General features: G+C 35.0%; 1 protein-coding gene across 10 annotated transcripts in view; it reads left to right on the top strand.

Moving 5' to 3' along the window:
* Window positions 1-16,229, top strand: part of FIP1L1 (factor interacting with PAPOLA and CPSF1) — an 86,120-nt gene that overhangs the window by 41,722 nt on the left and 28,169 nt on the right. For all 10 annotated transcript variants that reach the window (XM_036762627.1, XM_036762626.1, XM_036762628.1 and 7 more), the window contains one exon: window positions 2,955-3,111. In XM_036762627.1, the coding sequence (XP_036618522.1) occupies window positions 2,955-3,111 (157 nt within the window). The remainder of the gene's footprint in view (window positions 1-2,954; window positions 3,112-16,229) is intronic.

Here is a 16,229-nt window from a genome sequence, read left to right as displayed (position 1 = left end):
ACACTGAATTAATCAAAGGAAACAAAGGCCAAACTCTTCAAGGATCCCCAATACACTGAGGTCCTACTGCTAATAAGTGCCTGAGATGGCACTCAAACTTAGGTTTTCCTGATTCCAGATCTAGCTCTTCATCTGTTGCATCACCTAGCTCATGGAAATACAGCAGAGTACTTTGGAAAGACTAAGACTAAGAATACTGTTAGAAGTTCGGAGATAATGATCTGCTTTGGTAAAATAGTTTTTTTGTATAAAGGAGTTTGATTAGTAATCTTTTCACCTATATAGATGGTAATATCTTTTGATATTAATTTGCAGTACATATGCATATTTTAAAAATAAATCATATAGACACAGTGGGTAGAACACTGGCCCTGGAGTCAGGAAAACCTGAGTTCAAATACAGCCCCAGTTGTTGTTGTACTTTGTCCTTCACTCTTGAAAAGGAACATGACATCAGGAAGGTGATGCCATGGCTTGCAACTGAATTGGATTACTTTGAGGGAGGGGCTGTGCAAGGTCACCACCCTCACTTTTTTCTCCAGAGCTATGTCCACTGGCCAGATACAGCTCAGGATGACTGAAGATGTCCCAGGATGCAGTGGGAGACTTTAGTCTTTTTAAGCTAAGGTCTTTCTGAGTTCTCACTTTGGGCAAAGCACATTCAGTGATTAAGGATGTTTAAGAGGTGAGCTAAGGCTGACATACAGTGAATGTACTGTGTACAAAGGTACAGCAGTATTGTAAGATGATGAGCTGTGAATGACTTAGCTATTCTCCAAAAGAGAATGATCCAAGACAACTTGGAAGGTCTTAAGATGAAAAATGCCATCCATTCCCAGAGAAAGAACTGATAGTGTCTGAATATGGAATGAAGCATGCTTTTTTTTTACTTTATTTTTCCTAAGGGTTTTTTTTTTTGTCTGTTTTCTTTCACAGTATGATTGTTAGGAAAATGTTTTGCATGACTACACATGTATAACCTATATCAAATTGCTTACCTTCTCAATGGGGGAAGGGGGCGGAGAATTTGGAACTCAAAATTCAAAAAGCAACTATTAAAAATTACTTTTACATGTAACTGGGGAAAAATAATAAATAAACCAAAAAAAAAGGAAATTTTTAAAAAGTGAGCCAAAGGATGGTCCTTTTAATAAAAAAAAAAAAAGTCAAACTGGGAGGGGGATACTTTCAGGCTTCTGTCTGTCCAAAAGAGAAACAGTTACTATTTACATTCACTCTGAGCCACCAGGGCCCAAAAAACCATTAATAGCTTGAGCTATTATGTGTGCTTGACCCCAGTTGTCTCCTTCCCCTACCTATCCCACACACACAAAAGAAAAGGATATAAAGGAATCATATAAAAATAATAAGAATATTTGAAAGGATTGTCAAATCCTCTAACCACTATGCTTGTCTCTGTCATTTCTTTAAATAAGTGTTGTATTGTAGAAAGAAATTAGATCTGTATTGCAGAACATATGTTCCTTGAGGACAAGAATTTGTATTTTTATCCCAAGTGCTTAGCACAGTCAGTCCTGGTGCTTAATAAACACGTTTTCACTAATTTGCACATTCATTTGGAGTCATAAGTCTCATTCTTGATTCTGATTTTGTCTCTGGGACTTTAGACTCTGGGACATTTCATTTCATACCTCAGGGCCTCAGTTTCCTCATCTGTAAGATGAGAAAGTTGGCCTGATTATTAGTGGCAAACTCAAATAGAAACAGATCTCTGTGGGCTATATACTGACTTAGAAAAAAGTAAATTAACACGATGTGTTTTGTATATTATTTTTATTTATTTTGTTTAAACATTTCCCAATTACATTTTAATCTGGTTCCGTGCACTGGGGATTTGTGTGCGCTGCTCAGCAAGTTTGATGCTACTAGTCTAAATGATCTTTGAATGCGCACACTACTTAGTCCTTACTGTGAATCTGAGGCAAATGAGACTTGTCCCTGTTTTAAAAAATTTTAAAACATTAATATAAATTGATTAGCCCACAGTTAAATGTGTGTTACTGGGAATAAAACTTGGAGTGAGTGGCTCTGTGACTTCTACTGATTGAGCTTAGTGACTGTGCCATGAAGGGAGCTAGTGCAGCAATGGAGAGAGTGCTGGGCCTGCAGTCAGGAAAGCCTCAGACGCTCAGTAGCTGTGTAATCATGGGCAAGTCACTTAACTTCTGTCTTCTTCAGTTTCCTCAACTGATGGAATAAAATGAAGATAATAAAAATACATACTTTGAAGGGTTGTGGTGAGGATCAAATGAGAAAATATCTGTAAAGCTCTTCACGTAGTGCCTGGCACATAGTAGCCATTTGTATGCTTATTGCTTTCTCCCCTTACTCTCAGGAAACACTTATGAAATTCCTATTCTACCCCAGGCACTATATTGCACATGCAAAGAGAAAACAGTTCATGCTTTCTAGGAGTTTGCATTCTACTGGATAATTACATTATAATAAGATACTGAATATTGTCAGAAATGCAGAATGATCTCTCATCTCCCAATTATAACTTATACTTTCCCTGAAACAATTCTGCTCAGTAAATGTATTATAAGTATACAATTGGTGCCTAACACCGTTAGTATTTATATGGTACCAACATATTACATGGACTTTTCCTTTTAAGTTTACAATTTCTTATAAATGACACTTGCTGACTTTATTTTTTTTTAAGCACAGTAGAACCTGATAATAAAGGTGTTGTGTGTGAGTGAGTGTGTGTGTGTATGTATGCTAATAGAGAGAGAATTAATGATTTAAAAAGGAATTTTAACTTGAATATTTTAAGCTTGGTTCCAAAACTATCCCTTAACTCAGTTTTATGCAATATTCAGTTGTTGTCTTTTTTCCATTCCTTTCTAGAATAACAAGACTTTAATTACAGCTAATCTTTAGAAAATATAAATTAAATAGATATGTACAAATATTCTTAATTCCTGTAGGTTCTTTCGGAACGATCTGCTGCTGAAGTAGACAACAATTTTAGCAAACCACCTCCATTTTTCCCTCCAGGAGCTCCTCCTACTCATCTCCCACCACCTCCATTTCTTCCTCCTCCTCCAACTGTCAGCACTGCTCCACCTCTGATTCCACCCCCAGGTAAGTAGTACATATAACTTACTTGAAAAGAAAAGCACAATAAAAGTGCTTCTTTTATTTCTTCCAGGGAAAATATAAAATGTACCATTATTTCAATAGTGATTTCAGTAATGGTACAACATATGGTACGTGTAAAATTGATTTAATAAACACCTAAGTCTTTTATCTATCTATATCTGTCTATTGACATTTGTGTACATATATACATACACACACATAATATACGTACCTGTATGTATATGTGTATGTATATTTGTGTGGTGTTTAAATTTATATAAGTGTACATATATTATGCATATATATTTTGGGCTGTTTGAGCACTTACCTATGATTCAGTCAGTTTAGGAGAGCCCCATGGCATGAAAACTCCCTGTAGAGATTATTGGCAACTCGGCTATCGCCTGTGCTATTAAAAGAGTTGCTTGGGTCATTAGAGGTTGAGTGACTTGGTCACACAGCCAGCATATGTAAATAGCTAGACTTGAACCTAGGACCTCTTGACTTCAGGTCCAGCTTTCCCTTCATTGTATCATACTGATCTTTATGTACACATTTGCACAAAGTTTCATGTTGTTTCAGCACAGCAACATTATGTGGTATAGTAAAAGAGAAAATGATATAATTAGAAAATACACTCCAATTGTAATCTTAAGTTCAGCCATGATTCTCCCCAAATATATTTAATCCTATGTCTATAAATGCTTACATAACAAACAAGATATACTTTTAAAGTTGTTTTAAAAATCATTTCAGGTACATTTTTATAATCTGAGTGCAACAAAAGAAGCCCAATAAAAATATCAGTTTATTCTTTTGTACTACATACTGATTTACTTTGTGAGGCTTCTCCTATATTCTACTAAACTCTTATCCAATTTTTTAAAATAGGACGGCAAAAGGATGTTCTATTTTTTAATATGTTCAAGTCCATTCTTAATTTATACCAACGGGCATCAAGAATAAAACATAGATCACTGAAATACACAAATAATTGAGCACCTCTGTTTGCACTCCCAGTACACTCCTCAACAAACTTCTGATGAAAGCTGCTAACAAGTGACAAGATTGGTGGATTAAAGTTTTACTTCCTTTCTTAACCCTCCTTTTCATTGTAAGGGAGGCGGTAATCCTTATGTAACTGTGTGCTGCCCTTCTTTTTACCAAAATGATGCTGAAAGTGTTGTGAGTTTGGTTTTTTTTTCCAGTATTATCAAATTGAGTGAATTCCCGTTATTTCCCCTTGTACCTCGTAAGACAGCTAGGATGCTAAAACTCAGTGTATAGAAGTTACCCGTACATGTAAATAGCTGTTCCACCCTTCCTCAGTACTGCAGCGCTGCTGGACGAGACAAGGTTTTTTGTTCTGTTTTTAATGGGAAATTTAAAGAAACTCTGGTAGATTTGAAAAACCTGCTATGAAAAAGCATTATCATTTTAGGAGGCTGACCGTGGTGGCACAGCTGACCTGTTCGTGGTATATCTTTTGCTTCAAAACATGTTTTCCTAGTTAAAGTATTGTTTAACTCATCCTTTCTGAAATCCCACCAATTAAAGTGCCTTTGGAGTCAGCACCTTTCTTAAAAGTACAAATACCTCTGAAAAGATTAGATGTAACCATCTAATCATCCCTTAAATTAGTTCAGATTGCTTTCTTTGGAACACCCAGATAAAAGCAATTACACGGAAAAATAGGGATTTTGATTGGGGAAGGAGAAGAAATAAGTCACTTTGGACAGTAAAGCATACTTGAGTGGGATGCCAGAATAGAGAACCAAGGTGAAAGGAGGCCTGAAATGAACTCTGGTTTTGCCTCATGTGAGATGAATGTCTAGAAAATATTCTTCCTCTTAACTAGCATTTATAATACTGTTTATAAGGGAAAATACTCCTTCTAAACCAGCTAGCCTAAAGGGAACTTTAGGAACACAGTCCATTTATCAATTGGAGACTACCCTACATGAGGATTGTTAACCCATGACTTTGCCCTCTTGAACATACTAAAAATTGGTAAAATGACAAAAAGAAAGACACAATGGTATATAATTCATAGACTGCTTTATTAGCCTCTGGCCTATTAGTTTAGCTTTATAACTTTTAACTAATTAGCTTTAAAGGTATTTTTTTTTTAAATTTAAAAGAATTAGGAGTAAGGGTGATAGGTATATTCATTAAGCACGAGCTTTATTTAAAATGCCTAAATTGTATTTGGGAATAAAAGGTGCTACACCTATGTAACCTTAGCCTGCGGTTTGTTTCTTTTCACTTTTGGCCTGGAAAGGGAAGTGCTCATCCTGTGGTTGTGCAATGCCGAGGGGTCTCTATAAGATGGGAGAATGGCGTTATTTGGCAAAAGCATAGATGTCCTAAATATTGTATTCTTGCCTCCAGATGTCTGATATGGCCAGTAGCCTTCTAGTTAATACAAATATGATGCCAACTGGCAGAAGTCAGCTAATCGTGTTCCATACTCTTTTAACCTGTATTGTCAGCTATCGGTTATGTATGTCTGTTGTAGATTTTTTAAAATTATAGTGTTAAAAGTTGCCCAGTTGCCATCCTCTTCTGTACATTCAGTATTTATCAAGATATATAAAGTAGTTTTAGTGCCACTCTATGCTTTACTGATATAACTGCAAAAATATTGAAGTATAAATATATAATGTAGAGAAATATGTATAATGTAGTTCAAAACTAAGTATTAATAATTTTAGATTATCTGAACTACTAGATTTTATGTTAGCATAAGTAATTGAGAGTTGACTATCTGTTTTTATACTTTATCTAAATAGCTGTAGTGCAGTTATGTTAGTCAAGTGAAATTTTCGATACCTCATCAAAGAAGCGATATGTCTACTATAGCTTGTGGGGTCTCTTATAGAGGGCAGCAACATGTGACTGTGGAAAGTGGGCTGAATTTGGAATCAGGAAGTGAGTTCACATCCCAGCTCTCCCTTGCTATGTTTTTGTGACTTTGGGCAAGTTATTTAACCTCTCTGGGCCTCAGGTTCCTCCTACGTAAAATGAAGTGGACTATACGATTTTAAATGTCCCTTTCAATTCCAAATCTATATTCCCAATAGTCTTGCAGAAATCAGAAGACCTGGAAAGCTCCAGGTTTCAATTGAAGCTATTCTTTTCATTTATCAAATGCAAAAGCAAAGAGAAAAGTAATACAGAGCATAATTCAAGGATTAGTTTTATGTTCCAGTTTTGCTTTTGTGGTCTTTGGGACTGGAATACATGTATCAGGCAATTTTTAATAAAACTAAAACAATGTATATCATAAAACATTGCTGTTTTGGAAAAAAAACACCCTGATAATTTGTTTCTGATCATTTCTTCCTGGAGAGCTACAATTGAATGAATCTTTGCATAGACAGAAGAAATTTCTTCTTAATGGCCAACTACCTTGATATTTAACATTGCCTCTGGTTCTCTTTCTGTATTCCCTCCACGTAATCTTTATTCCCCTTGACCAACAATACCCAACATCCATACCTTTCTCAGACCAACAGTCATGACAGTGTGGTCTGAGAAGGGAGGTGGAAAGAGAAAGAAGGAATTGTCAAGGGAAGTGAGCAAAGATGGGGAATATGGAAGTAAAGGAAGCTAGAAGACCTACAGCCCTAGCCCAAATCCAACGTGTCAGGATCAGAGTAACCATATGATAGTTATGACACTGAAGCTGATGGCATGGCCATCCAATTGTGTCATAATTCTTACGTAGAAAATCACGTGATTTAGTTGGTCAACGTTGTATTAGAATAAAATTACAAGTTAAACCTTAACTGTAATGTTTGCAGAATGGCTTGTTTTTATTAAGTAGAACTCCTCTTTTGTTTTATCTCTTGAAAAATATTTGTAAAATATTATTAGTACATTTTTCTCCCTTAAAGCATAATGAAGAGAATTAAAATTCTTTTGAGGATCTTATAATGCCTTTCATTCATCATTTTGAACGTTCTACCTTATTGCATAGTTGTATAGCTATAGAAAGTTAGGTTAAATATTTGTTGTCCCCAAGTTACACACTCTGGAAGTTGGTTTTGAGTAAGTCCCTTAGCAGCTTTTTGTTTTGTTTTGTGATTCACTTCTTAAGAGTAGAGTATGGAGGAAAAAGGAAAATACAGTTATTTGAGGGAATCAGTTGTGCAACAGTTAAGGTTTTACTTATATTGTAAATAAGGTTTGAAGTTAAAAATGTTTCATGCCATGGTGAATAAAAATGTTTCTACCTTGGAATGATTCTTTCAAGTAACACTAGATTATGTAATATGTAGAAAGTGGGGACATTGTGATGAGAACAAGGACAGAAGGAAAATACTCGAGAACTCTAGAGTTTGGATTTTTTCCCTCTAAGAAAAGGATCTAATTGTTAAGGCTTGATGTTTTTGATCAAATGATTTTTTATGTCTATGCTAGCTATGTTAGATTTAAAGTTCATCTTTGTATTTGTAGAATTAATATTTTAAGAAGACTGAAGTTATTTATAGTGGTCACTTTATCTTGATTGTTAAAATGTAGTCTAGGAAGGAAAAGGAAGCGGTCCAGATTAAGCTATTACCAAGTTTATTGATCTTTAGGAAGGTTTGTATAACTGACCCTGAATGAAATAATCTAATCAAACCAACTACTTAAGATATTGTAATGTGGTGAAAATATTTTGCATTTGTGATATTCATAAAATTCACCTCTTGAAACAAGGCCTATATATGCAAAATATGTTTTCAAGAAACTCTGCATGTTCATTTTCAGTTTTTGTTTAATAGACTGGCTTATGACATGCTCTTGTTCAGAAAGACTAGTATCCTATGCTTCTAATAAATCTCAGAGTAACACTGAGGGCTGGGGTTTTGGCATCTTCTAATTGTGCTACGGCAGGCTCTTCTTCAATGCTGTTAGTAAAATTGAATTGGCTATCCATGTTGCTTTCAATAGAAGAGACAAAAGTGCTGTTCATGCCTCATATTAACTGGTACTATTAAATAGAAAAAAATTAAGTATTTAATATATAAAACATTCTTTTAAAACCCCTTCTAAAATGGATGCTGCTTTGAAGTTTTCTTTTTTCATATTTTTCTTAATTCCTTTCCTTGTGCCTTCTTAGGTACAATAACAAAAAAGTAATATATCTCTTTTCCTTGAGATTTTATTGCATTACTTACAGGAAACTGTATTTGTTATCTCTTATAGTTACCAGTTGAAAATCATGATTTAAAAAAAATTATGATTTCACTAGTTTAGAAGTCTTCAGATGTTGGTTTTGAATACTTTAGGAATTTTTCTGTCTGGTTTCTCTCTTTTTTAACTAGTCAAAAGAATTTAATTTCTTAGGGCCATAGATGCCTTTAATTTCATAGATTTAGTGTTTTTGTCTTCATCACTGACCCTGTTATATAATATTATTACATGAAAGAGATATCTTATAGAAATGTCTGTAGAAATATTATAATGGTAGCTAGAATTCAAGAAAGGATTTTTGATTACTTTATTCCTAAGCTAATTTTAGGGAAAAAAAATATAGGATTTAGAGTCTTTAATATGTGAGAATCTATAAATGTCCACTTTAAAATAATTCTGTAATTATTTTGGGGACTACATAAGAAAAGAATTTAAAGGATAGCTGTCAGTGCTAATTGCAAAAGTAGACATCTAATTGTCTTATTCTTAAAATTATACCGTACTGCCTTAAACTTTTTCCTGATTAAATTAATTTAGTTTTTTTTTTTCTACTTTTTAAAAATGAAGCAAGAAAACTGAAATGTTAGTGGCTTCCTTCTTGGATTATAAAACAATGCCCTTTGTATTATTCTTCCCTCTTAGATCTTTCTCTAACATAGATGTGTGGTAGATATGGTTTGTGTGTGATATTTGGAAAGCATCATATTATTATAAGCAATTCCACTGGAAAATGATTATTAAAAATATTTATTATGATTTGCAGAGCTATAATTCAGATTACTAGTCTTTATTTTCAATAATGTCATATGTAAACCCTTGTATTTCTAGGCTTGATAGCTATAAAGTCTTCCTGAGACCAGTAAAACCTTTTCCCTTTCTTTTTTTAGTGCATGATCAGGCTTAATTGCCAGTCATCATAATAGTGCAATTGAGTTTGAGAAGTTGAGGGTATTGATAATAAGGAAAGTAAAATATTTTAACTTTGTAGTATAGTATAGCTTATATAATTCCCTGAATTACATAGAGTATAAATCAAGTGACCTATCGCCATTAAAATGTTACTAACCGTATGAGGCGTATCTTTCAGATTCATTCCGAAGTTCTGGTTCATTTTGACCAAAAATAGGGATATATATTGAGATCGAGAAGAAGATTCATTAGCATTTATCAAGCCTTCATTGTGTAAAGGACACACTTCATTTGGGAGAGAATTAGAAAAGGAAGTATAAGAGCCTTGTCCCTTAAAAAGAGCCTTTATTCTTCTACCCCAACCCTTGGACTGTGATTTCAGCACGTACACTCCTAAACCTATTGTTTGACTGATCCTTGTTATAGTTCAGTATCTGTTTCATTACTTAGGAAACAGTGATGCCATCAATGTGAATATTTCTGATGTACTTTACAAAACTTTTCATTAGTTTCTGTGACCAAAAAAAGAAAATCAAAAATCACCAGGTAGCCAATGTTTTATTAGTGGCACTCTCTTGGTTTGCCTGTTTTCACTCTCAGATAACCAGCATAGTCTCCCCCCGTACTAAGAGACTGAAGGAATTTGTGATTTGTTGGCATAGCCTTCAGAAATTTACTTTTATATCATGTTGAAGTATCAGAGTAGGAGGACTACCTTGTAAGATGTTCGACTGCACATTTAGTGATATAAATTTCCTAAGTTCAGCGATATAAATTGTTAGACTTAAATTTTTCATTCTCTATGTTTTATTGTAATAATGCTAAGGAGATTTACTGATATCTCTCTCAGTGTAATAATGGAATTTTACTGTGTTGATTTTATATACATACATACATATATATATATACACACACACACACACACACAAATACATATCATCTAAATAAAATACCTATATGTTTTATAAGGAATTTTTTCCTTACGTCAAAGTCTTTCACTAGCAGTGCTGAGCTAGAAAGGAAGCTTAGAATCTATTGTGTTCTCAATACTTAGAAACTGTGTTTTGAGAGTTTTCAAGGTCAGTATAAATGTTTTTCCTTCCCCATTTAAGAGTTTAAGGACACACAGAGAAAAATTGACTGTGTAATATGTAAAAGAGTTTCTAAAGGAACAAGATATCCTAGTTAATAGTCAATAAACATTTATTTTTTAAATGCCTACTACGTGCCAGATATTGGACTGTACTGGGGATACAAATGAAAAAAAGAGACAGGCATATAGACAGAGTATGTCCCTGTTTATTCAACTCTTCTGTTGGGTAATAAAACCTGAAGAATCAAGGTGATGATTTCCCAGAGTAAGGCAGGAATTCCTTTTTCTTACTATGCCAGAATTTTACCTAGCAATCACGACAGCTTTTGCTGTTTTCCATTTCAGCGTTTATGTGTTTTATGACTTGAATACTATTTATTTATTTTACGTATATGTTTTTCTTATGTATCACTTGAAAAGGACAATTATATTTAGATATCAAGAATTTTTGCCAGAAGAAAATGCTTATTTTTAAATGGAGATCAGGAAATATATTTGATAGGTTGAAAGGCAGCCATATCTGACATTCTTTTCCATCCCTTTCTTCTAGCTTTTTAATTAAAGTTTATTGAGAAATTGGGCTTGTATGAATTGACTGATTATAACCTCAAAAAGGTACTTCCTGTTATGAACATTGGTCAAAATATCACCGCATAAGACTTTTACTTCTAAAGACCAGTTTTTCACTTAGAAGGCTCTATCATGAAAAGAACTATAGTGAGGTAGAAAAGGCCTGGTTTCTACCGTGAGCCAGTGTGACCTAGAGCAAGTCCCTTCTCCTCTTTGATCTGTGTTTTCCTCCTCTGTGAAAGTGAGAGAGTTGAAAAGATGGTCTTTAAGGTCTATTTCAGTTTAAGGTAAGAGGCTGATGTAGGGGTGTCTTTGTAAGTGCATATGCAGAAATCTTAAAGAATAGGAAAAGATCAGGAAATAATAAATAATCCATTTTAGCCAGAAAATAGAATATGTGAAAAATAATAGTAAGGCTTTGAAGGTAACTGATATCCAAATTTGTAAGGAGTCTTTGAAGGACCAACTAAGGAGTTTTGTTTTTTTAGTTTCCCTCATTGTACTCAAAAACATATTTCATTAGATCTGTTCCAGGTGATTCTTACTATCATTCCTCTGATAATGAATATTTTATTATTTATGAGGAAAGCCATCAATAAAAATGATAGCTGATTATAACTTTTACTTCATTCTTAATATATCTTATTTGATCTGTTATAGGTTTTTCTCTGCCAGTTACCTATGTTACTAAGCGGGTTACAACTGTTAACCATTTATTAATCATCTGCTGGGTGACAGGTATTATGCTAGGCACCAGGAATACAAAGACAAAAATGAAACAGTCCCTGCCCTCAAAGAACTTGTGTTCTTTGGGAGAGACATCATATGTACGCATTTATACAAAATAAATGCAAGATGGGGGAGAGGAGAGACACGACTAGTAGAGCTCTGGTAATCAAGAACCGTTGGGGAATGTTTTATAACTTGTAGTGTTTGAACTGAGTTTTGAAGAAATTAGGAACCCTAAGAGGAAGGGCTGCATAGAACACATTGCACTCATGGAGTCTGGGTAAAGGAATGGTTTGACAGATAAGAGTGTCATCGTGAGGAATAGCAATAATGCCACTTTGGCTGCTTTGAAGGGTACACAAAATGAAGAAATGTATAATAAGACTTGGAAAGGCAAAAGACTGGAAAGAGCTTTTTTAGTAATTTTCTTTACATGAAATTACTCATATAAATCAAACTATTGTTTGCTATTACAATAAAATTGGCTGGCTGATTTATTTTGTGAAAACCATAGGCCTGTATAACTATGAATTTCTGATTTGGAGAACAGAAAGGAAGCTATTTCACCTGGAACATAGAGCGGGGCGGTGCGGTGGGGGTATGTTGGAGTGATTTGAAATAAGCCCAGAAAGGCTATTTCCAGATTGTATCAGGCTTTAAATGCTCAAGCTCACATTTTTTTTTTTATCCTGAGGCTGTAGAGTTCTGCTGAAGGTTCTTAAGCAGTGAAATAGTGAGATTTGTGTTTTAGGAATACTTTTTTGGTGAGTGTGAAAATAGATTGAAGAGAGGAAAGCCTGGAAGACTGAAGTCTATACTTAGGAGAGGATTGGAATAATTGATACAAGAAGTCATGGCCTGAATTAGTGTAGTGGTTGTGGGTATAAGAATAAAACAGATGCAAAACAGGTTTTGTAGGTGAAATCAACAAGTCATAGCAATTGCTTAAAGTGACCCCAAGTGTGTAAGAGAAATTTGGAGGAGTGTGATCAAGAAGTGCAATCAGGTCTGTTTGGAGTATGTCAAGTCTGAAGTTCCTGTTCTGTGAACATCGGTTGGAAATGCCCGCTAGGCAAGTAGTGAATGAAAACTAGAACTTAGCAGGACTGGGGTGGGAGCTATAGACTTAGAAGTCATCTGTAAAAGGAGGATAATTGTACATTGATGCAATAGGAATCGCTGAAACTTCTTAGGAAAGAGTAGTAAGTACGTGGTCAGATCTGTCCTTTACAAATACCTCCTTGGCAGCTGTGTGGAATAGGAATTGAAAAGGTAAGAGACTTAAGGGGGACCACTTTGGAGGGTGGGGTCTTGCAAGGTTTTATAAGTATAAGGTAATGAAGTGAACTAGGGTGGTTGTGACCCTATGAGTAGAGAAAAGGGGATGGATGTGAGATGTTCAGTAGAATCAACATGACCTGGCAACTTTGTGTAAGAGGAAAGAGAAGAGACAGATAACTCAAGTTGTGAGCCTGTATAAAAAAGATGGCCTTGCTTAATAGAAATAGGGAAATTTAAATAAGGAGATGGTTTTGAGGGAAAGATATTAGTTTGAAATGCCTACAAGACAACAATAGGTAGTTGGTGATGATATTATTTGATGTAAGGACCAAGCTCAGGACAGTAGTAGTATGGAAATCTAGATTGCGGAAATTTTTTTTAGAGAGATTTGAACCCATGGGAAATGATGAGCTGTACATGAAAGGGTTTACATAGTAGACGAGGACATGCAAAACGATTCAACAAAAACTTCAGTTTTTCATTTGAGAAAAACTTAGGGAAGAGAATGTTTGGGAATGGGGTGTCAGGAGGCACACAGAGTCAGAAAGGATGAGACTGAGGAGAGACCAATCAGATTTAGTCCTTAAACGTTTGTTGATAACCTTGGAAAGAGAACAGGTTTTAAAATGAGTGGAGGTTTGCAAGAGGTCAAGAAATGAGTTGGGGGAAAAGAAGTAAAGGCAAGTGTAGGTCTGGTTTTTTTTTGTTTGTTTTTGTGAATGGGAGAACTATAGTATAGCCTTGAGGGGATGGTAGTTCCAAGTGAAGGCTTTTTTTTTTTTAAAGACGTTCAGGGGACCTGGAAATATTTACAGAGGGCAGGAAAGGAGCCAGAAGGTAAATAGGAAGACATTGTCTGTTGTAGAGAGATGGAGGAGATGAATGATCTCTACGTGGAAGACATAGGACATTATAGAATCAAAGAAAAAAATGGGGTAGGGGCTCCCTTGGCAAGAAGGGCCAGCTTTTAGCCTAGAGCAAAGGTGATTTGGAGAATGAAGTTGGGAGATTTTGAGGTGCTCAATAGAAGAGGGAGTTCAGAGGATGGCCTCTTTTCTCACGTCAGGCCCTGTGATGAGACAGAAGGGTGGGGGTGGTATTTCTAGAAACCTAAAGAAAGAATGTTTGAATAGCCATTGTGGAGAGTGTACTAGAAAACTAGTTAGTGGAGAATAGAAAGATTTCAGTGCAACAGTGAGGGCTCACTTGTAATTAACACATTTTAGTAGACCCAGTCCACAGGGTATGATTTCCTCAGTTGTCTTTCAACAGTGTATGTATAGGAGCGGAGAAGGCTCTATTGTGGTTTGTCTGGGTATGAGCAGCAGTACACAAAGGTGGCAGAGAGCTTGAGAGTAAAAGACCGTGTGTGGTTGTGAACTGGTTAGCTAGAGTCAAGATTGTTTATGGTGGGGAATGAGGCCAGAGTATGGCTAGTATGATGGCCTGGAAGCTATAGTTAGGTAAAGGAGTGTCTTGCACAGAGTAGCATAGTTAGGAGTGATGGTGAGAACAAATATATGGTCATAGGAAGTACAAGTATAAGGATAGGACTAGGTTGGCAAGCTAGACTGTGGACTTAGTGCATTAATTCCTTTGAGGGAGGGATTGGTGGGGGGAGGGGGGTGGTGTCACTATATGACCTGGAGCTGCTAGATAAATGCTATTAGGATCTGGGTAGGTTGATAATTCTCTTTAAATTTAACTAGTCTTATTACTTGGACTGTAGATATGCAATATACCACAAGCCCCCTATTGAAAACCTTTCCAACTTGGTTATGACCTGCCAGAACTTTTTGTTCTGTCTACATAATTTTTGAGAACACAGGGTCAGTGCCATGATGAGGCAATTAAGTGGGATCATTAGAAGTTAGAGATGGAAAGGGAACTTATAGATCCTTCCAGTTGAATCTCTTTCAAAGATAAAGAAACCCAGGTCTGGATTGTGTGACCTTCCCAAAGTTACAAAAGAAGTATAATGCACAGTCAGAACTCATATCAAGAGCTTCTCTCTTTAAGGCCAGCATGCTTTCCATGATTTCACATAGAATTTTAGCAGTGGAAAATTAGATGGTAATGATTGAACAAAATGTAACATGCGCTACCTTTCCTTACTATTTTGGTCTCTATGGGAGTCTATTTCTGGGGTACTCATTGTTTTTGCTGCATTTCAATTTAGTGATGTGGAAAGCAGCAAAAGAAATCATAGATGAATGGAAATTGACATCAACAAATGTGGGTGTGTCCAACAGAACTTATTTAGTACTAATAATTTCAAAAACTATATACAAGCCGTACCTTAGAATTTTTAGAATTTCTGTTTGTGTTTGCATTTTCTGGATCTTTTAAATGTATGGGTGGGGCAGGTGCTGTGATCAACATTTTGGGGTCAAGTTTTGGTTTAAGATATTTTTTAAAATTTACTGTGGTAACTTGCACATCTGAAAAATCTTAAAGAAATTATAAACAGATGTTTTCAACTAAAACAGTATAGAAAGTGTTCATAATGCATACTTCGTGAAACTTACAGATTGATTTTTTTATTAGAAAAAAAATGCATCATTCAGCTAGGATTTAGGAAATGTTAACATTTTTGTCAAGTAGTCTTTAAATACAAATTTTTAAGGATTCAAAAATTGTTTTCATTTTCTTTTTTATCTTATTAGCGTATTTTTTCTCTAAGATAAAACAGTTGTTTGTGGCACACCAAGCTAACTTTTTTGTACCTTTGTCTTAAATATTTAGTTCATTTTAAATGCTTAGTAAATGTAAATAAACAATTTCATCATTAGTGTTTTGAGAACACTTAGCTGACATAAATTGTTAATATTTTCTTTAGAGATATGCTTTTGTCTTAAAGCCAGTATACCTTAGGCCAAAAGTGTTGTTGTTGAAACACTGTTACTCCTCAGGAAGGTATGAGGATATTATTCACTGAAATTTATAGCAATAAATTGGGCATCTTTTTCTTCAAGTGCTCTGGGTTGTTTGTGTTTTTATAGTCTTCTCCCCCACCAACAAAATGTTGTATTTTCATTCCCTTTCCCATTAACTATAATAAAATGTTTTACTGAATGCTTGTTGAATATCCCAAACTATATTGAAGTTTGTGAAAATGAGTGCTAGGTCTCATCTTCAAAGTTGTATTTTGTATCTCATTAAGGCTATTAAAAAGAGACTATTATCTTATTATCTTATTAATATGTATTAATGGAGCTGTTGTGGAAATATGTGAAGGGTCTACTTAGGACTTATATTTTACTCGGGCTAATTTCATGGGGTTTGATATATGTGTGCACGAGTGTGCTTTTTAAATGATCGCTAAATCTTCATTTGCAGTTTTAACAAATGGGGA

Source organism: Trichosurus vulpecula, chromosome 6 (assembly GCF_011100635.1).
Source record: "Trichosurus vulpecula isolate mTriVul1 chromosome 6, mTriVul1.pri, whole genome shotgun sequence".
NCBI lineage: Eukaryota > Metazoa > Chordata > Mammalia > Diprotodontia > Phalangeridae > Trichosurus > Trichosurus vulpecula.
Note: the sequence above shows the minus strand (reverse complement) of the source record. Positions and strands in the feature narration are given on the sequence as shown.